The sequence below is a fragment of the Lycorma delicatula genome, chromosome 5 (genome assembly GCF_047948215.1).
Source record: "Lycorma delicatula isolate Av1 chromosome 5, ASM4794821v1, whole genome shotgun sequence".
Taxonomy (NCBI): Eukaryota; Metazoa; Arthropoda; class Insecta; order Hemiptera; family Fulgoridae; genus Lycorma; species Lycorma delicatula.
Window position 1 is genome coordinate 66,197,067 of NC_134459.1, and position 22,769 is coordinate 66,219,835.

Genomic DNA, 22,769 nt, shown 5'->3' on the forward strand with positions numbered 1-22,769 from the left:
CATTCTTATATCTACTATTAGAATAAAAGACAAGACAAAAGTTGAGATTATTTTTTTTTTATAACTTAGATTTCCAATTAGTATTTGGATATTTTTCATTTAATATTGACCAACATATGCTCTGGACAAGACTATATAATATAGTATTTTTAAGGAAGATTAATAATTTTGATGTTTTTGTTTGAACTTCATATTTTTAAAAACAAGTAAATTATAAAATTATGCAAACGTCAAAAAGTGCAAAACTGTTCATTTTTTCAATTTTTTTCAAAATGGCTACTAAAAAAAAAGAAATTCCTAAGAATAAAATAAACTTGTTTTCAATTCTAAGTATGTTAAGATTTTGATAAATAAATAAGTTTCATCAACAACTACCTTTAGGTGATCGGAAATGGTATGACCTTATTTTTTTTACAGTAACAAAAAAAATAAGTCCTACAGATTTTTAGAAATAGTTCCTCATTACTACTAGTGATACAAAATGTACAAAGTCATTTTAATTTCTATAATAAAAAAAAATTATTTTATTCTTTAACTTTTTTGATCCTTTCTCCAACTTTGATATTATAAATATGATTTTTCTAGGTTATTACTCAATTGTAAGTGAAAATTGATGTCTCTCATGTTGAGTCTGTTCTAAGTTGTAAAAAACCCAAATTTTAGTAAACAAATAGTCTACACATAGTTTGTGCAAAACAGATAGCAAAAGGTACTACCTGATATGCACACTTATGCCTTGGAAGTATGATCATGTTTTCATACCAGTGCAAAATTGTCATGTTAGTAAGAACAGATTAAATATTTTAGAATTGAGGTCGTCATCCTGTCTGATTTCATCTTACGATTATGTGCTCAGAGTATCACACAAATTTGAGGAAGATTTGTTTTCACCAATTACAGTTGAATTTAGTTTCTTGCTAATAAGTTTAGAAAGACATCTTCTTTCTTAATGGTAAAATCTCCCAGTTAAGCAAATTAAACTTAGTTTACTACGTTAACATCTAAAATGTATGTATACTTTGTTTATTGTTGTAACCAATATATTAGAACACTTTTGGTTACTGTTATTTACTTCAAATTTTACCTTTTCTTTGTATCTTTTCTTCAAATTCTTTTAAGCTCTTTTGAATATATCACTTTACATAAAATATTTTATTGTTTGTTTATTACATTCTTATTCATAATTTTGGTATTCGCAAGAGTGCAAACCCTCAAATTGTGTCTTTTAAAGGTTACAAATAAACAGATTCATAAGTAAGCCTTATGATAGATTTAGTTAAAAATAAATTAGATTGTGTAACAAATTGCAAAAGATATATTAAAGGAGAATCCTAATCTAACCCCTAATATATCCCGAATTACTTTACAGTAAAAACTTAAATATTAATTAGAAAATACCAATATAAACTCAAATAAATTAGTGAATTGTTTAATTGAAATGTTACGGTTATAGAAGTGAGAACTATTTATGGCTGTGAGTCACTTGTAAAGTTTAGTAGTAATGGTTCAAGCAGCAAGACATGTAGTGCAATTAATCTGTAATACTGTAATGCAATTATCTGTGATAAATTTTGCTTCAGACTGCATATACCAACTGTCCTACTCCTCGCAACAAGAAAGGTGGTCTTAGTTTGAATGGTTTAGGGATTAGTTAAAGGGTTCTCATTACCATCCATTCTCACTCTCACTCTCCGTCTGTGAGATCATTTTAATCAGTTTACTCTCATAAATTATGCAACAAGTACTAGTTATACTATTTGAAAATGAAGGAAAACTTTTCAAATTTCTGTTAAAGAAACTCCACACATGTAGTTGCTATGGTTTCCTGATTGCCAGAAATACTACTAGCAAAAATAGTAATACTATATTAAAACATTCTGTCTGTTACATATCTATTTTGTCAATGCAGATATGATTTTCAGCAGAAGTCAAGACTGCTTATTTGTGCACAACAGTTTCATGAAGTGTTTTGATACATTTTTGATGAAGGTTGTTTATAAAAATATTTTAAATATTTCATTTTATAGTTTTGATTTTAAGCCCATGTATTTCTACAATTCCATGTATTTCACAATGTATTTTAGTCTTCTATCTTTTTTTCCTGTATTTGACAATTAAAATCATGACACTGCTACAGTAGAAAAAAAAATATGTATACACACACACATTATGCTAGATCTATATGCATGATAACAAAATAAGACAATTTTTAAAAATCATAAGGTTAATCTATTTAAAAAATGATGAATTATTTATTTTGATAACTGAAAAAAAATATTACTGGATGCTAGTAAAAAATTGATTAGGTTCTTTTAAGAAGGTAGACACATGACAGTTTCTATAGTATTTGTACAATACTTTGAAACTTAAACCATGTTTAATAAACTACTCACTGAAATTAAATGTGGGTGTAAAATTCCTTGTTGTTCCTAATGAACATAGCAGTAAATATATATAAAAAAGATATATCCCATCTTATTACTATGAGATGAGTATAACTGTTTTGGGTGAAAATTTTCAGAGAAAATTTATGAGCTTATGTTGAGACAGTAAAATTTACCTTTTACTTTCCATAAATACAGCGCCTTTCCATGATTGTCAACTACCAATTCCAGACAAATTTATCAATCTAATTCAGATGGGTGTTGCTATTTCTAGTGAAAATGCACTAAGACACTGGATTGTATCATAACATATATCTTCTTTACTTTTAATTGTTTCAGTTTCAGCTGTAGAGATTTTTTACAATTTGAGTTATAAGCTTATGTGTTTGATTTGCTGGAATAATCTTTTTTGTTTCTATCCTCTTTTAATTCTTCATACACACACACATGGAATTTGCATCACATTTACAATTTTTTAAATCTTGGTTTAATGAACTTAAAATTTAATCTAAAATCAGATTGTTAATTTGTTACCTTCAATTTCCTTATTCATTTAGGTTAAGAGTCTGTAATCTTAACTGAATTATTAACTTTATGGAAACCTTAATCCACTGTAAATATATCATCTGTGAGTCTCAAACAAAATAAAACTGTTTTATACCGTTATTACATTAGACAACAACACTAACCGGTCAGCCTGTTGATATATATATATAAATAAAATATTTAGCATAGAACTGGGGCTCAATTTAGGCTCATCAGAATTCTTTATCGTTCATCCTATCTATAGTAGTGTGCAAATTAATTCAAACACAGACATTATTTAATAAAAAGTAACTTTATTTAGAAAAAAAAATCATACCTGAACAATTTGTTAACATCTAGTAATTAATCTGCCCTCATTTATTCTTAATCATTTCATGTGTACAATTTGGCAGTGAAACAAGAACAAATTATTTTGATTTCATCATAAAACCATACTTATATTATTACTTTATTGTAGTCAATCTTTATGGTACAATTCATTTTTGAGAGTTATTTTTTAATTATTGCCCAATGATTTTCAGTTAGGTTTAAATCTGGAGAGTTGTGACTTAACAAAAAGTTGAGTCTGGAAGTAATTTAATGTTTTGTTCTTTGAAAACATTTTTCATTTTTTTGGCAGTATGGCATTGTGTCAAATCATGTTGAGAATTCGTTTAGAAGTTGTGTCTCAGCCCTTTCTTTTTCTGGGGATATTTAACTGATTGTTGGATGTGATCCAGCTAGTGATGTATTTTCATCTGATGCTTTTCTAATGTTTAGAATTCTTTACTCCCAAACATAAAAATATGAATCATCAGAAAATATACATTTCTCCAGTCTTTGGTCCAGTTTAGCATTTGCTTTGGCCCACAAGAACCTTTTTTGCACATTGTTGGTCTGCAAGAAGTTGGCATCTAACAGTTGTCACATATAGATGGAAGTTTTTTCACTAATAACCAATCCTATTTTAAATTAGTTTTTCTTTTATGGCCACATTTACCTTTACTTTGAGGTGAAAAGGAACCAATTTCTTTAAATTGTTTTAAAATAACATTCACTGTCCGTAGTCCAACACCACATTCAAAAGCTATTTATCATTATATCATACTAGTATGTTCAGAAAGAGAAACAACTTTTGAATGCTTTCTTGGAGTGTCTATTATTATGTATTCAAGACACATAGAATAAAAAATGCGAAAATATGATTTTGTAATAATAAATAAAATAAACTTTCACGAAACACTATTTATAACATGAAAATTGCCAAATAACAACAGAAGATAACCTCACATTACACAGATAACATAAAGAATGTGTGTGGTCAAGCAGTGTAGCCACATCATAGAAGTAAACAAAAACTTCCCTGTGTTCAGATCAATTTACACACTACTGTACTTATGAAAAATTATTAAACTTTCCTCCCTATTGCAGTATTAAAGGAAATACAGTGTTTATTAAATATATGTACCACTGCTGGCAGAATAGTGAATACTGTGAAATTATATTATTTTACAGTGTGTAAGAAATTAACCAAAGTTTTTAAAAATTAATAATAATTACAAATAATGGTTATATATATAATATATATATATATAACCATTGTCTTATTTGCATGTAGATGATCAAATATTGTTAAAAAATAAAAAAAATAATGAATTGCTAGTTTATATTGAAAATTATTGGAATGTACTACAATTAAAATCAGTCTGATTTATTATTTCTAGACACTTTTTATAATACAACCCTAATAATTCATACATGAGTAATTTGTATCATCAACATGAGTTCATTTTTTGAATAATTATTAAAATGCATTTAACAATTAGTGTTTAGTATGTTAATATAGTAGAAATATATAAAAAAAAATAAACATGTAGGCATCACGTAATCTTAAATTGAACATTAACGCTGTCTTTGCAGTTCTTAACAGTGAGCCACTTTTATAGTACTTTCCCTTATAGCGTGTAAATTAAATTTATAAATAGAAATTCATAAATTATAATTATATTGAAGAATTTAACTTTTATTTCATTAATAAACTCTTTTATTGATTCTGTTTTCATACCAGTGGATAACTCACTGTTATCAATTATTTGCAGAATTTCAGTCTGAATGGCATAATTATTAGGATTTAATTTTAATATTATTTTCCTGGTAGTTTTCATTTGTATTTATCCAATATGTTACATATATTAATAAATATTCTATTATCATACATTCTAGCAATGGAATGTTATGATAAATAAATTAAGATTGTAGCGCCTGATTGTATTTATTTATTTTTTTGTATCAAACTGCTTCCATGATATTTTTTCTGTAAATTGCGACTTATAAAATCTTTGGCATTTTTAAAAAAAATAAAAATATAGTAGAAAAATCTACACCAAATTTTAGGTGTTAAATAATGCTTATAAACAAAAGAACATAACACAATAAATTAATTTTATAACAATCTAGTTTTTTTATTTATAATTTATAAAAAAAGGTAAAACAGTACCTACAATTTATAACAAATACAATTAAAATTACAGAAAAAACATCAAATTACTGTATTTAAAAAAAAAATCAATGAAAACAAACCTAACAACAATTATAATAATAAAAAATCAGATTTATATTAAATAAAATATAGTGAAAAACATGCAAAAGATTTGCATTGATCAGGTGTTAAAAAACATAAGCTGGTTGCTTGATCAATTCAAAAAAAATTGAAACTTACCCACTTGTTTCTTACATGTTTCAGGACCTTAAAACTATTTTTTTTTAAATTCTTTATTTAAGCAGTCTACCTGTGATGCCCATTTTTGATATGGTGTGCACACCTATTTTTGTGATTGTAAGGGTTTACAGAAAAAATCGTAACTAAAAAATTATTGATCCTGGAAGGATGAAACAAAACAATTTAATCATATTTTCACAAGGTAAAAGATTGGTCCAGTGGTTTATTTACCTACCTGTCTCTCTTCTTTCTATGAAAAAATTACCAATAAATTTGAACATGAAAAAGTGAAATTTCACTTTTGGTAATTTTTTTCAAGAGGCAGGGATGGCATACACAGTTTGAAGTATTTTTTTAAATGTAGGTATATGTTAGCAGTTTTACCATAAATAAATATTAATGATTATATACTTACCCCTAAATTTTTATGAATTTTTGAAATAAATTTTTATTAAAAATTCACATTTTGGCTTCAAATAATTTTGATGAGGGCTAGTGATAATAATCTCAAATTTGCACAACTTGCAGTATTTGTGTAGATGTTTATGGCAAGTAAAAAAGTTTCTTGTGTATTTTACTAATAAAAAAGTTATAATCTCTCAAAAATCATTAAAAACCTGTTAAAAGGGATAACATTTTGGCCTACTTAAATAAGTGCTCCAAGGAGGTTTCTTGTCAAAAGAAACCTCCTACTTTTTACAAAGGTAGGTATGCGCACCGTAACAAAAATGACCGCCACAGGTAAAAATAAAAAAAATAGTTTTAACGTCCTGAAACAAGTGGGTAAGTTTCAATTTTTTTTTATAGATTAAGCAAAACCACCCTTAGGGTCACTTCAAATGGATTGACCCTTCTATTTAAATTTTTATAAATGTTCCCATTTTACCAACTTTTCCCTGAAAAAAAAACAAACAAACTCTCTAAATCAGAGTAATCAAATAGAAGAAAAAGAACTTTTCTTAAGAGAATATACTAGGATGTAAATCTTCATTAACTTGTTTTTTGTGATATCTTAGCAGATATGGTCATTAAAAAAAAATTATCGACAATATGCATGCTTCATTGTCAAAAATTAATAGATTAAAAACAATTAAAATTTATATATATATTAGGTATACCTAAATTGGTGAGCTTGCTGTACATTTTCGGATTCTATGTATAAAAATGAACAAGAAATGTTGGTTTTCCCCTTTGTTTTCCTTCTGTCTGCTATTTTGTGTTTTTTTAATGAAAAATTTATATCTCAAGGTCAGTTACAGGAATCACAATAATATTGGTACACAAATTTATCCCAACATTATCTAATAAATAAAAAAATATAATGTAAACATATTCACAGATTTCAAAATAGTAACCATGCCAATTTTTCAATCCTTTGTATCTCAGAAATCCTTCATTTTATCATAATACATTTTATTTGGACAAATGTTAAGCTTTTTTTTTCATGAGCAAACTATTAAGAGCATAGTGTACTTGGACATATTAGAGAACTTTGTGATTTTGAAGATTGAAAATAGAGAGGGCCTAATTCCCAAACAAGATGGAACAATCTCTTCACATCATTTAGAAGCTGTGTGGACTTTGCTCAGTGACTGGTTTCCTGAAGACTGGCCAGGCAGAGAAGCTTCCACTGCTTGGTCACACTGCTATGCCCCTATTTGACACTGATGGATTTCTTCTTTTGGAACTACATAAAAGAAGAGAAAAAATCCAGTCATTTGACTGCCTATTCCAAAACAATAGCAGCTGTGGAAGCGATTCTTGCAGATATGCTCATCTGAAGTGGATTATCGATTTGACGTGTTCAGTGCTGTAAATGGTGCTGATATTGAGTTAAAAAAACTTAAGACTTAGTACTTTTATGTAATAAAACACATAGATTTGTAATGGTAAATCTAATAAAGTAAATTTAACTTTAAACTGTGGAGCTCTTTTTCAGACACCCAGTATATATTGGGCGTCTAAAATTATCTACACTTTTCATTCTACAATTTATTTACACAAAGTTAGGGGTTTGATATGTACATAATTTTTTTGTATAGTCAGTCACCTCCCTTGACAATGAACTTGGTGCAACTGTCCACAAGCTTCCATATTCCTTCCAAGAAGGTTTCCAGTTGGTTGTAAGCCACTTTTACACTGCTTCCTGCCTATCTAAGTCTGTGAAAAACAGTGACCTCAAGCATCCTCGAGTGGCTCAAACAGATAAAAGTCAGAGGGAGCAAGATCTGAGCTATCGGGATGGTGTACCAATACCTCAAAATTCAGTGTTGGTAGATTTCATCACGGTTGAGCTTGTGTTCTGGAGTAAGCTGTCTTGGTACCATCATACACAGACTTATGAAAGCCAAGCTTGTCATGGATGATTTGATGGGCAGAATCATGACTGATGTTCAAAGACGATGCTATCTCATCGATGGTAACTCTGTTATTCACCAGAACCATCTTTCAAGCTTGCTGGAACAGGTTGCTCATCCTGCTCCCTCTTTGTGCATCACACTCATCGGGCTACTTTTAAACTTTAGTCCACAACAAAATATTTTAAATGATAAAGCATTGTCCCTGTAGTGTGATAAAAGTCTACAATGAATTTCAGCCCCTTTCACACCCTTCAAACAGAGAAATTGGATCACTGCTTGTTGTTCCTTCTTGGTGCAAACTGGTAGTGGAGTGAACATGTTTACACTGTATTAGCCAGAAGGTAATTGATGCAATTGGGATCATTATATATATATATATATATAGGATGTACCTGAAATAGTGGGTTGGTTATATATTTTCAGATGTCATTATTTTGTCTTCATTTCCATCAGGCCTACCTGATGAGTGTTCTTTCAAAACATTCCATTTTCCAAAAACTTTTCATACACCATTTACGTATGCTTTTATCACTTGGCGAATTTGTAAGATAGACTCTCATACAATCTCTTTGTAGGATTTTGTTTCTGCAAACCAATACACATACTGTGCTTCCTCTTGTGGTGATATCATAGTACTGAAGCTCGAGCTCATAACAACTTGGCCTCTGCAGCAGTCTAATGCAGCTGCTACCTAGCAGAAAATGTGTAAACTAAAACTTAATTGTCTCTTCAAGAGTCTGCATAAAACACTATTGAGTGCTTAAAAATAAAAACTATTCATTTTTGTAATTGAAACCCTGGAGTTCAACATTTATAACTGGTATATATATATATACACACACACACACACACACACACAATTTTATAAAACATTTTTTCCATTTTATTAAATTGTAATTTAATCAGTAATAAAATTAAAATAAATATATATATATTTGTTTATTTTTTTAAATTTTAATGTTTTCTTTAAATCTGTTACTACTTTAACTAACAATGATGCACACATTTTTTATTAATATTTTATTTAAGTTTTAATTTAAACAAAAACTAATAATACTTCTAAAGAAGTAAAGATACTTCTAAGATATAGCAAAACATTTTATACTAACATTAGTAGAATTAATAGAACTTAAAACAAATTTTTACATATTTAATCAATTTAGTGAACGTAAATTTATTTAGAAGTCATTGATTTAATTCTATATTTATATCAAAATCTAGGCATTTTAGATAAGAAACTTCTTTGCTCACCCAGACTAATTTGTTCTTTTTTGCTTTATGTGAGGTCTCCTTATAGTCTGTTATTACTGTGTTTTTCTGTTACTATTTTCTTTTGACTTATCTTTGGGTTGTCTCATCTGCCCAGCAGCACTTATTTCTTTAGAGCAAATTTCTTCCTGGTTGTTAATCCTATTAAAAACGAAATACAGAGAAGTAGATTTGAATATTACATTATAGAATTTTACTAATGTTTCTTCTTTTCTGTTTTTTTTTTTTTTTTTTTTTTTTTTATTAATTTTTTAATTTCTTAGAATATAATATTTTATTATGTGAGAAAAAATATGCCTTCTTTGGAAACAGTGTCTTCCAAATACTAATATGTTACAACATAAATTTTTAGCATAAAAATTTTGCCATGTGTGTAGAAAGAGATCAATTTGTATATAAATATTAAAATGAAACTGATAAATTGTAGTTTTGGAACCTCCTAAAGTTATATACCCTCAATTTTTCCAATTTCCAGGTGTAGCATTGTATAATATTATATATTTCTTGATGATTCTATTTTATCAACATCAAAAATGGTGTGATATCACAATTAATATCTTACTTGAAGCTTAGAGCAATACATCTTTATTGAAATAATAGTACTCACATGTAGATTATATCATGGTGATGTTACTGACCTTGACTCACCGTGATACAACAGCCTTATGGAGCCTAACATAATGACTCCATATTTTGAAATAACTCATATTAAAAAAAAAAATTGCTTGTATATTATGTTGTGTTCCCATCATTATATTCCTTCTTATCCCTTCAAACAAAATACATTTTTGTGAATAGTAGTATGATTTATTTATCAATGAAAAGTTTTTTGCTATTAGATAAGTATCTGCTGTATGATCTCCATTAACACACTTGTCAACTTCACATTTTTCTGCAATTTTTTGCTGGATTTAATTGACTTCATGTTTCCAAAGATTTTATTGAATATTCATAATAGATATGGAACATTGTGATAAAGAAAAGTCCACCAGGCATATTCAGAAAATACAAGCAGCACTGGTACTAGTGTTGAGAATCATAAATGAACCTTTCATAAAATAGTAGTAATTTTTCTGTTTTTTTTTTCAATATTTTTATTGGAAAATTCCTGGAACTAATACCTTAAACAAGATTAATTATGTAATAGGTATTTTAAATGTTTTTCCCATATTCATTACTGGTATACATAAAAATAATTAAAACTTGATTTGTAATCTGTATCGCTTTCAGTAATGCTGGTCTTTCCTCTCTTAATGAACAACTGATAGCTTTACAATTTCCAGTCCTTGAAATAGGTTTCATTTTAAATATTTTCTAATTGGACACTGATCAATAACCAGGAATATATGTTCATAAATAAAAATATAATTTGTATATTTCATTTTTGCAGTGTTTTTTGTAAACAGTAGTGTAATCAAATTTCTTATGTTGTTATTTATGCAGAGGCATTCTTTGTTCTTTATATTTAGAAGTTGGAGAATGGTATATGGCTTAAAGTATGTCATTAAAGCAGTACAAATCAAAACATTTTACACTTGCCATTTAAAATTAAAATGTATTCATAAAGTAGGACTTCGTAAAGGAAATGTGATTTCTGATGTAAATATAGTAAGTTATTCAATATTTGTGAATGCCTTCTTCATAACCCAAGTTACACCATAGAGTAAACAGCTTTTTAACATCGCTGAAAACCTGTGTATGAAAGAAATTATTTAAAATTTTTAAATCAGCTATATGAAGACTATAAAAAGCAGTGATGAGAAATTAGCAGATAAGATTGTGGATATCCCGCCAAATATAACATGTTGTATTAAAAAATCTAGCATGTTACTTTGAAGTTGTAGGAATTGAAGAAAGACAAAAACGTGGTATTTTATAAACAATTTTGTCTGGTGAAAAAAGTAACGAACAAAATTCTTTCACTTAAAATAATTCATACAAATTTTTACAAAAATTCTTATATTTTGTTAAGTTTATTATTTTAAATTTTAAAGTCTATTTAGTAAAACATTTAATGTAAAAAATTAAATTTATTTGTTGTACAATTTTTTTATGGTAATTAAGGTGAACCAATCGATTGAAAAATATTATGTACATTCTGTTGTCATACTAAAATAATATGATGTTCAAAGAAGAGCAGTTAATGTTTAATTTTACTATACTTCACATTATACATAAGTTGACATTAAGTAGTAGAACTATACTGTTTACCGCTTAAGAACTTGGTTCTGTTTACCGAACAGAGTTTGTGATTGACTAGAATTGTAACAAAATATTTTTCTCAGATCCCATATTCTACAAAGATGTAGTAATGGGATTTATGAATTACTTTGTCATTCCTGTCAGTTAGATTAGTAATTAAAATATTATTATTAATTATATCTATTCTTTGAACGAGTGTTTTTTTGTTTTGTTTTTTTTTTTTACCTATATAGGAAAATTGTAGTGTGTGTTTGAAGTTTAAAAATGGTAAGAGAAGAAAATATAATTTATGCATGTTGCAGGGAGGTGTTACAACACATCTTGCATCAAGTCCTGCCAGTACGACAGCAATACCAGTCGGTGGAAGTGGAACTGTTGTATAGCCCACAGTGCACGGGACAAAGTTTGTTCGCCATTTACACAGTGGCATACAATAGAAATAAATTAAATGGAATAATTTTTTTTTTTAAATTGTAATTGTTTTATCGAATGCTATTTATTTAGCTGCATCATCTAGCTGTGCATTTCATTTATTTATTTTTTAACTCGACTAATAAGCTATAAGTAATATTGTACGGTCACTTTTATGTTTTATAACAAAGACAGTCCATTTATTTTAATGATATTTATGATGATGATGATAATAGTAATAAATAAATATCACAGATATTTTTGTTTATAAATTTTTACAAAATGATTATGAATTTAAATATATAAGTGTAAATGTATATAATTATAAACCATTGCTCAATGCATTCCATTGTCTGAATCAAACATAACAATATATTTATTATTATTGTTTATTTAAGTCATATAAGTGATATTATAATATAATACAATCGGTAAAGTAATATCATCGATAATATTGCGCATAATATTATTAAATATTGATCAGACGTAAATAGTAGTTGATAAATAAATAATATTGATATCATATAAATATTGTATAGAAATAATTATGTATAAATATATTATGAATGAGGTTTTCTTGAAATATATATATATATATGTACATATATGCACATATTAACTGTAATTAATTATTATTGTTAATAATCAAACGCCTTTATGTTTTTAGTTTCATTATTTAAATATTATTTTTATTAAATGTTATTTTATCATTTGTTTTTATTGAAATAATTTTAAAGTGTTATATTGAGAAAAATATATGAATGGTTTTATTATTATCAATAATTTATTATTATAATTAGTATTATTTTAAAAGCCCTTTACATTTGGTTGGTAGATGCATTCCTACTATTGATGTTGATTTATGTTATTGTACACTTAAACATTAAAGGTATGCATTGATTCTGGTCTGGATAGTACTTATCTTATATTTCTCAACATTCTTGTAATAATATATTTTATTTCATCGCTGACAATGATTTCCTTCAAGATTTTTATTTACATCGATAGGATTGTAAATTGTTGAACACTGAATTATTTCAGTTATGTAGTTTTATTGTGCTGCTTTGTGGTCAATGTATTGCCTCATAGAGCTATCTTGGCCTAATTGCAATTTAGTTGTTTTTGCGTGGAAACTCAGGTTACTAGTATGTGGCCATTAACCAGAAAAATTTCATTTACTAGGTTTCCTGGTATTAAAGAACAGTTGCGATGACCAATTTTCAGTTACAAGTTTTATAATAAGTTGTAGGTTTTTAATTAATTTATTACTGCCAAATCACTGATTATTCCCATTTTTTTACATTTTCCATCTTATGAAGAGATATTGATTTTGCCCCCTTAATTTTTCTCATTACATTTTTCTGGCACAGGACACATGATAATTTAAGCTACCTTATAAGTGGTTTTAATTATTTAATTGAGCATATGAAAACATAATTTCACATTTTTTATGACGTCACCTTGGGAATTAGTTTGTATAACATTGCGTTTTGAATATTTATTACATTAGATGAGTATGTGTAGTAAGACCTGCAGTAATATATATAATTGTATCCTTTGTACTATATACAAAAATAATGGAGACAGATAAGATATTTGAATGCTAAAGTTTTTATTTGTAGTTATTTACTTATTTATATTAATAGAATATTGAATATTATTATCATTACCCGTGCGGTCATAAATGCCATCATGCACTTAGTATGTTTTTTTGTATCGGTAATGTACATAACTATTTTGTTTCTAGAACTGAAAAGGTAGATTTTCCCATTAAAATTTGACTTTTACTTAATGAATTTTTATTTGCATATTCCTTGTTTTGTGAACCATCAGATTGTAAAGCCTCCAGTTAAGTCTTATGTTCAGCACGCTAATAAAGTTATAGGTTTTTTTTTTACATATTACTTTGCTTTAATTATTAATGAAGATTAAGCATTTTTTTATTCAACATTTTATTACTGAAGAGTTGAAAAGCTGGCAGATTATTTTTCCTTTATTATAACATGCAGATTATATTTAGGGTATGGTTGTGATTAAACTCATAATTAAATTATGTGCACGGTAACAATGTGCAAGATATTTGTTATAATAATTTTTTTCACTGCATAGATTTATTTTCTAAAGGTTTAGTCAGATTTCTGTAAACACAAAGCCCACAGGCATATCAACTTTACAAATTAAAAACCCCAAAACATACATCTGAAATGTTAGTTTCTCTTTTACAATATTTAACCTTTTCAATGCTAATTTTTCTTTTGCCATCTTAAAAATACAGAATTTAAATGACACATTTTTAAAGTAAATATAAAGTTCTTTTTTTTCATTGTTTTATTACTTTTGTACTGGTACCTATTAAAATATGTATTTTTTATTAATAATTTTAGAAACAATATATTTATTTATTTACATACTAGATTTATACATGTCATATGTAACTAAATTTAAAAAAAAAACCATTTTCCTAACATTAGCATAATTTAAATATTTTCTTTAGATCAACTGTTATGTTTAATTATAGAATATATGAATACATAAATCCAAAAAAGTAATAAAATTACATTACATGAGTCTGTATGTTGTTATTAATATTTTTGATGTTCATAACTACTGTTGTTGACAAGTAAATGAACACAGACCTTATCGATTGAGATGCTAAGATGAACATGGTTGATAAAATTTCTGTTTTCTTCAAGAAAATACAGAATTAGCTATACTGATATATTTACATATTTTCTAATTGTGAGAATGGTCTGGTAAAACGAATACTGAAGCAGATTTAGTATTGAATTAACCAGACAAGGCAAATGTGTGTTATTCAACTTTAGTTAAGACAATGAAAGGGTTAATATTGTCTTAGGAATTATAATCTAAATAGAAAATTTTAAAAGAAAAGGAAAAATTTCTTGAAATCTATAAGAAATCTTTAAAAGATCTAAAAATTTATTGTTGTATTTTTTTATTATTTATTTATGAAGCAACAGTAGGCACATATTAAAAAATAATGGTAGTAATAATTATTAAAACAAAATAGGGAAGAAATAAGTTTCCAGAAGAACTAAGTTTCTATAGAATAACATTGTTTGAATGTAAACCATCATATGAAAGTCTTAATTTTGAGTTAATGTTATAATTCTTAATAATGTTTGTTATAACTGAAAAAATTTAACTACTTTAGAGAATTTGTTCCTCCCCAGTAACTGAAGTTTAGTACTTATAGATTTATAATTACTCGTGATTGCTCATACTCTGTACTGAGTCATCAAAGGAAGGTAAATAAAGTAATGTCAGTATAGGATGCTAATCAAAACAGTTATTCATATGTTTTTTTGTTAATGCAAAAAATCAAATTTATAAAGAATGAATAAGAAGCATAGAGCATTGTCACATGCTCTACATTTGATTTTATATTCAGTGGCAGCAAAATTGCTGCAATAAAAGCTACTTACGCTTATGCCTTTGCTCAAGTTTTTTTGATAAATGCATAAATTTGTTATTAAATATTTATGGTAAATGTTAAATCTGCCTTGCCTTTCTTTACAGAGATTTTTTCTTTTCATGAGATACTGGAATAAACATGATAGCATCATTGGTATAATAACATTGATTTATGTTTAATCCACAGTGACAGCACTTTTAAATGTCCAAGGGCTAATTTTAAATTGCCTTATGAAAAGGACTATATGAGTCAAATCAAGGATGTAAAGTGGCCAGATATGTGTCAAATTAATATAATTTTCAAACATTTTGTGAATTATATTTACACAGGTCAGCACTACCCTATTTGAAATAAACAGATCAGTTCTTCTGTTTTCAACAATGTAATAAATTGCACTATAATGTAAAATAGTTATGGTCGAGTAGAAATGTTACTTACAGTTCATTTTCATAACAAGATACACCATGTCCCAATTTTTTATTTGGCCAGATTTCATTAAACTGATTGATTTTCATGTGAGTAATTTGTAAAACTGTTTGCATTAGTCAATGAAATGGAAAGAAATTCCAAAATTGTTTGTTATACAAAGTACCACTTCGATCCCAAAAACACACCAGTTTACATGACCATTTTTTCAGATTGATATTAAGGTATCCCTAAGAGTATTACAATTTTTTTAACTTTTGTTGCTGTTATTTTGGCTTTGATGCATTTATTGGGTAGTGAGAAATCAAAAGATATAGTTTTAAATTGTTTACCGCTGATAATGTACAACAACTTGTGATTGGCAACTGTAAAAGCATTATTTTGCTTGCATCTAAATGGGGCATTATTCACTGTAATCATTCATAACACTTTTTTTTTTGCCTCCAATATTACAAATATAATTCCCTATCTCATCTTCATATAAATCAGGTAGTATTTTTGCTGCATACTTTTCCTGTATGATCTGCAGTCATGAGTTTTTCTTAGTCTAATAAATAGACTGCAATCTTTTCTTTACAAAAATTTGTACTGTTTCAATCCTGCCCATACGAGCAGTTTTTTAGTTAATCTATTTTTGTATTAATCATTCATTTCTGTTAAGAGAAATACCTTCAAGTCAGAAGATGGATTATTGTATGACTAGATGTGGTGCAAACTCAGGCTGGTGTAGTAAACGTACCTTTGAATGACATTGACTGTTACTATTTGCTTAAGTCTACTTTTTTTCTTTTATATTTGATTCCAATTGTATAGTATGATAATTTTAATCAACCATTCATTTCATGAATAAAAATAATACACATATTTTAACTATTTATTTTTAATTTAAATCTTTCTGGCATGCTTGAATTTTTTAAATTAAGATTTGATATAAAAATTAAAAAAGCTACAAACAAATTTTTAAACTATATTTTCAGTTTTAACAACAACAGTCATCCATTATTTGTATGTAATTTAAATAACCTGCTCAATGGATTTTAACTGCCACACTATTCATTTAGTTTATTCAACAAATATTTCTGCCTTATTAGCCCTGAGTATAAAAATTTATCAACAAAACATGTTAATTCCTAACACGGAAAAGTAGTGATTAAATATTTTTAAAATCATTTATTATTTTTTTTTATTTCTCTTTTTGTATTATTTGTAGTGTTATAATTAATTATAAATTGTGCAGCCTGTATATTTATAATATGTATTTGTTCTGCACATTAAATATGTTACCAAATCATTTTATTTATTATTTTTGGCTTGTAGATTGTGGCCAAACAAAAATAAAAAACATTAAAAAAAGGCTAAAAAAAAAAAATAAAATTTGTTGTAGAGATGTTGTAATAGAATTTTTTTTTCTTTCTTTCTTGTTTGTTTGTTTTTAGTTATTATATACTTACTGTAAAAATTGTTAGTTGTTGACATATTTATTATTATAATTATATAAAGGATTATGAACAAATTGGTTTTAACAAAAAAACAAATAAAAGAAAAAAAGGAATAAATTATGCTGTATAATGATAATCATTATAATTATTATTTTTATTATTATGTTTGATAATTTTAGTTTTACTTAACTTTTTTCCAAGACTTCTGTTTTTATTCATTGTAAAATGAATAAAATGTTTTTAATGATTAAAATATTTTTCTTTATCACTTTTCCCTCTCCATTTTTTGATTAAACTGTATCCATTTCAGTATTTAACCAGTGTGTATGTGTGTAACTGGGTACATGCTAATATATGTGAGTTGTGTTGTGTGACAAACATGAATCTGCTCTGAGGAAATATTTTTAAACTTGATCAAAAAATATGAAGAAATATTCAGCAGCAATCATCATAATTATACCAAAAGAGGAAAGTATGTTTGTTCTTTTAGCATACTTTACCAAGAAAAATTCATTCTAGCAAATCAATTAAGAACTCCACCACAGATACAACTAGAATGATATTTTTTATTTGCATATTCAATTTTATGGTCTGTTCCCAGAAAGCTAGATGGAATAATTGCTCTAGCCATTATCAATTTTAATTATTATTGTAAGTTTCAAAGTTATTTTATCCAGTTAATAAAATGTTTTTTGAATAATGAATACTTTTATCTTATTAACATTAATTGGGACAACCAGTAGTATTTCTTTAACAACTTTAGTTTGTTACCTTATATTATTACAGGGAAAATTCTAACATTTTTATTGTAAACTCATTAATAAGAAAATTATGAGAGAAAAATTTAATAAGAAAAGCCAATATGATTTGAAATGTGGTCTCCAGGATTTGAATCCTGGTCAGGCATGACATTTTTCAAATGATTCAAAATTCTGTTTTTATATCAAACAAGCTTCAAGCTTGTGTGGCGAAATCATCAAGCAAAAATAATCAAAAAAAGAATCATAATTTGCTGTTCACTTTCAAAATGTAAAAATCCTAATAATGGAAATCAGAAAACCAAAAATACAATCGTGAACAGGCTGATTTGTTTGTAACTGCTTATAGATAACTTAATTCGCAGAGGTCTTTTGTGAAATAAAATATAGTGTTATATAAATTTGATGAACATAATCAACACAGATGTTTATTATTCAATCATTAAATTTGATGAAGCACACCAAATGTTAATTTTTGGGCTATCACATTGTGTTCATTAAACAACATGAGGGTTTTCACTACCCCTAATCTGACATTTATGACAGTTAACTGACTTGAAACATGGAAGATAACTTTTGCAGAGAAGTATTCCAATGTGTTCATTCAAGGTTTTTAGTAACTGTAGTACCTACACTATTGTTTGAAACAAATCAACTCCATTGCTTTGTTCATTTTTTTATTAACCTGTAAAATGCGCTAAATAATTATTGTTCGTTCAGTATAATATTTTTACATATTATTACATTTTTATAATCTATATTTACTTTAAAAAATTATAAAATTGGATTTATTTTCATCTATTACTAAATTATTCTAAATGAAAACTTTAATTTTCATGCATTCCTAAATCAATATGAATCTCTTAAATACTTTGTTATCACTGGATCTTAATCAATGCTGTATCATTTGCATAAGTAGTACTTGTCTTTTCAGACATTAATAAATCTTGATTAGCTATAGAAGAGATCATATAACATTAGTAAGCAATATATTAAGACATCCATGTTTATAAATTTTGTAATATAAGTATGTGTAAAGGGAGACAAAGATTGTTAAGTGGAGACACAGAATGAAGTAATTATACTGTTACTGAACAGTAAGTGAATATTGAAGAAAGAGCATCTAATTAATGACTGAAACTCAAATAAAAATTAGTAAAATACAAGTATGTTGGCTATTAGTTATTTTTTATTTAGTAAAATAATTTAAACCCTTTTATAATTTTCAAGTTAATATTCTAAGTTCTTATTTATTTCACAGTGTTTATTTGTTATTTTGTTAATAATAAGAAAATTTTTGTCTATAGTTTGCATTTGCAGAGAAAATCATATGGTATTTTTTAAATTAATGGTCTAAACCTTTTTTTTTTTAATTTATTATCAATTTTTTCATCCAAAAAGTCTTTTTTTGTAGTCAAAACATAGTTTTATTTTAAATAATATTTTAAAAATTAATTGTTTCTATTCTTTAACTTTTTTTTATTTAGTTAAAATATTTCTTGAATTTATTTTTTAGTTCAGATGACATGCAGCATTGTTGTGTATATCTGGAAGGCAAGTTTTGATTTGCCCTTTAACTGAATTAGTTGAAAAATTACAAGCAAAGATACAATTATGATTATTCCATAAAATTTGCAGTTTCTGGTAAGTAATATTATTTTCAATAGTTAATCTAAAAATATTTCTAGACCATATTTTCATTTTTTTTTATTCATGATTGTCAGGTTACTTATGTATTCAACTTGTTTTTGTTTTACTGATTTAGTTACTTTTTTGTTTTTGTTTTAAAAGGTTTTATCTTTGATATTTCAAAATAAACTTTTATGTTACTGTTTACTCCAACTATTCTGTATATAGTTAGATGTTAATATATACTTTGTCAAAACAGTTTAATGAAATTGAAGTTAGATTTACAGCTTTATTCTTGTATACAAGAATGTATACACCATTTTTATTTATTTTTATTAAAATGTTTTACATTTTTCATCTACATTTTTTTTATAGCAAGCAGATATAATAATAATAATTTTATCCACTTAAATAAATTTATTGTTCTATTATTTTAGATTTCTTGATTTATTAAAAACTGGCCATATTTTAAAACACAACCTCCTAATTAAAACAACTACCTACAAAAGCAAAAATATAAATCCTTCTTGATGTTAAATCTTGACATCTTGAAGTAAAAGAAGAGGTTATAAAACAAAATTCTGATTTAAGTTAATTGTGATATTGATAATCATTTTTGATGAAACTCAAAAATTATGCCCTCTACAGAACACAGTAGAGTGGGTACACTGGAAGATCTTCTTACTTTTGTTAATCTTTCTATTTTTTGGTATCATAACTTTATATTACACTTTTTTTATATTTTTTTAAAGTAAACTTTTAATAAATTTATCTGTATAAAGATGTTAGTGTTTTATAATACTGTCCCAAACATCTATCTTAATATAGTGAAGGAATTTAGTTTTTTTTTTAAGTATTTAATAAAACGCAAACTAAGCAATTTTAGTAAAATGTATTTATGTTTGGATTTATTTATCATAAAAACTTCCATAATTTATTAAACTTGAATACAAAATGTGAGTAATAACTTTACCTATACCATGTATTATTGTAGGTTAATCAAAACATCTACCATGTATTCATCGATCATTATAGCAAAATAAGCTTAAAAACTATTCAGTTTCTAAGAACATGTAAGGTCATTTATAAAATGGTTTTTGAAGGTACATTTCAGTTTTCTTGTCTGTACTAATTTCTTCTTGTAAAGGACATACTTCATAGTAATAGAGCAGTCTTGATAGTTTTTTAATGTGCTGCTTTCTGTCAAGTCGAGGTTTTTTTTGTTTCAAAAAGTTGGAGGTTTTTTATTCATTTGTTTAAAATTAGAAGCAGTGTGCAAGTTTTGAATTTACTTTAAATGTTTTATTTCTTTGAGATAATTTGAAAAAGGTTGATTCACTTGTAATGATAATATGTGCTCTGTGTATCTTCCGATTAATGCATTCATTCTGTGTGTCATTACAGTTTGTACTCCTCAATGGTTTTTCATTTATATTATATGTATTGTTAATTTAATGTAATCGTGTTTATTTTATTTGTGGCTTTAAAAGCTTTTTAAAAACCTTTCATGAAAATATAGCAAATTTCTCTTGACTGTTAGCTGATGAATTTACTCTCACTAGATGTTTGTGTGTGACAATTACGAAAAATTCTTTGCCTGGATAATGTGAAAATCATTGTATCTTCTGTTCCTAAAACTGACAATTTTGTCATTTCAATGGCATAAAAAAATATTTGTGACATAGTTTGTCCAAATAATAGTAAATTTTTTGATTAATCAAAAAACATTTCAGTTTCAGTGCCTAAAATACCTAATTTTTTAATTTGGTTTCTTTATTGAAAAAGTTTTAAAAACTGATATTAAAATTTATCTCCATGTCCAGTCCCACCCCCAAAGTATTTTTTTATTTTGTGGGCCACTTGCCCAACTACCATGCTTAGGAAGACATAAAAAAATTGTTAAAAAATATTCAGTAAATAAAAGTATAATGTTTTTGATTTTTGGGGAAGGCGAGAATTTGGGGGCAATTTTTTTAAAAGTGTAAGTTTAAGCATTGCGCAAGTAACTGAGCTTAATGTAAAATGGAGTTATGTTTGCAAAATTTAGACTCCACAGAAATTACCTACCCCACTCCCTGGAGCTATTGACCCCAAAAACTTTACCAACAAATTGCCCAATGTACATAAGTCTGTGCCAAATTTCATCAATCTTGTTTATCCAGTCAAATGTTATTAAGCTTTACCTCCCAGTTACTTTGTTTTTCGGGTACCGATCCTCCTAATTTTTTAATACTTTTCCTTTTTTTAAATAATGTGCTAAAAATGTAGCTGTTTGTTTTATACATTAATATTTATTTATTATCCGTGTTTATATTATTTGATTTAAAAAATAAAATAGGTTCACAAGGAAGTGAAAGGAGAAATAGAATACTCATCACCATGAGCTACTTATATTTAAAAAGTTAAGATGCGAGTAAAAGACAAGTTGAAGCAATGTTTTATGAAGCTTCTTAAGCAGGTTTGTTAACCTGTAAAGGGATATAACAAGTAGTTTTTGAGTTGTGTGAACGGTATGAATTCTAGTAAATTTTTTGGAGGAGCTCTTATTTTAAAATGTATATTCAAAAATAAGCACATTCAGTCTTTGTGCATTACATTTTTTCTACCTACAAACAAAAAAACATTCAATGAGAGCAACATTTAAAAGCCCAAATCCTATTTGATTATTTCCAAGGTAACTAACTTAACTAACTGTTGGGAATATATAAGAATTGCTATTAGATACTGTCATATGGTACTGATTGGCCTAACTGTAATACCACCTATCATAATTAAAATTTGCAATTCTTTGTTGCTAAAGCTTTTCAATTTTTTAATTTTGCTTAAATATTTTTCAAAAGATTGAAACAAGCCACACCAACTGTTATGTTAGAATTGCAGACATATACTGTTATGTATTTGAATCTGGGACTATTGTCAATTTAACACTTTCAATCTGCTTGAAAGTGTTAAATTTTCTAGCTACTTGAAATTTGCCAATCACCTGCAAATTTTAGGGAAATTGTGTAATCTATACACATTTGATTTACATCACTACACTATTTAAATGATATAGTACCATGGTATTAATATAATAAAGATGTATGGATAATATTCAATTTTCACAAGTTTAACATTAAAACAATATGCATTGTAAATATGCGAATCAACAAGTGGACATCATTCAAGCGTGTTCAGATTTTAGTTTGTCATTACTGTTCTTGAATAGAGA

The 22,769-nt window shown here is 26.7% G+C and overlaps 1 protein-coding gene across 3 annotated transcripts in view; it reads left to right on the forward strand.

Moving 5' to 3' along the window:
- The window catches only part of LOC142325050 (WD repeat-containing protein 20), a 65,386-nt gene extending 45,813 nt beyond the window's left edge, over positions 1-19,573 (forward strand). For 2 of the 3 annotated variants that reach the window (XM_075366335.1, XM_075366337.1), the window contains exons 4-5: positions 11,762-17,822; positions 19,446-19,573. In XM_075366335.1, coding sequence (XP_075222450.1) covers positions 11,762-11,842 — 81 coding nt within the window. In that variant the 3' untranslated portion in view covers positions 11,843-17,822; positions 19,446-19,573. The remainder of the gene's footprint in view (positions 1-11,761; positions 17,823-19,445) is intronic. The other variant, XM_075366336.1, reaches the window with a different exon arrangement.
- Positions 19,574-22,769: the final 3,196 nt, after the last annotated feature.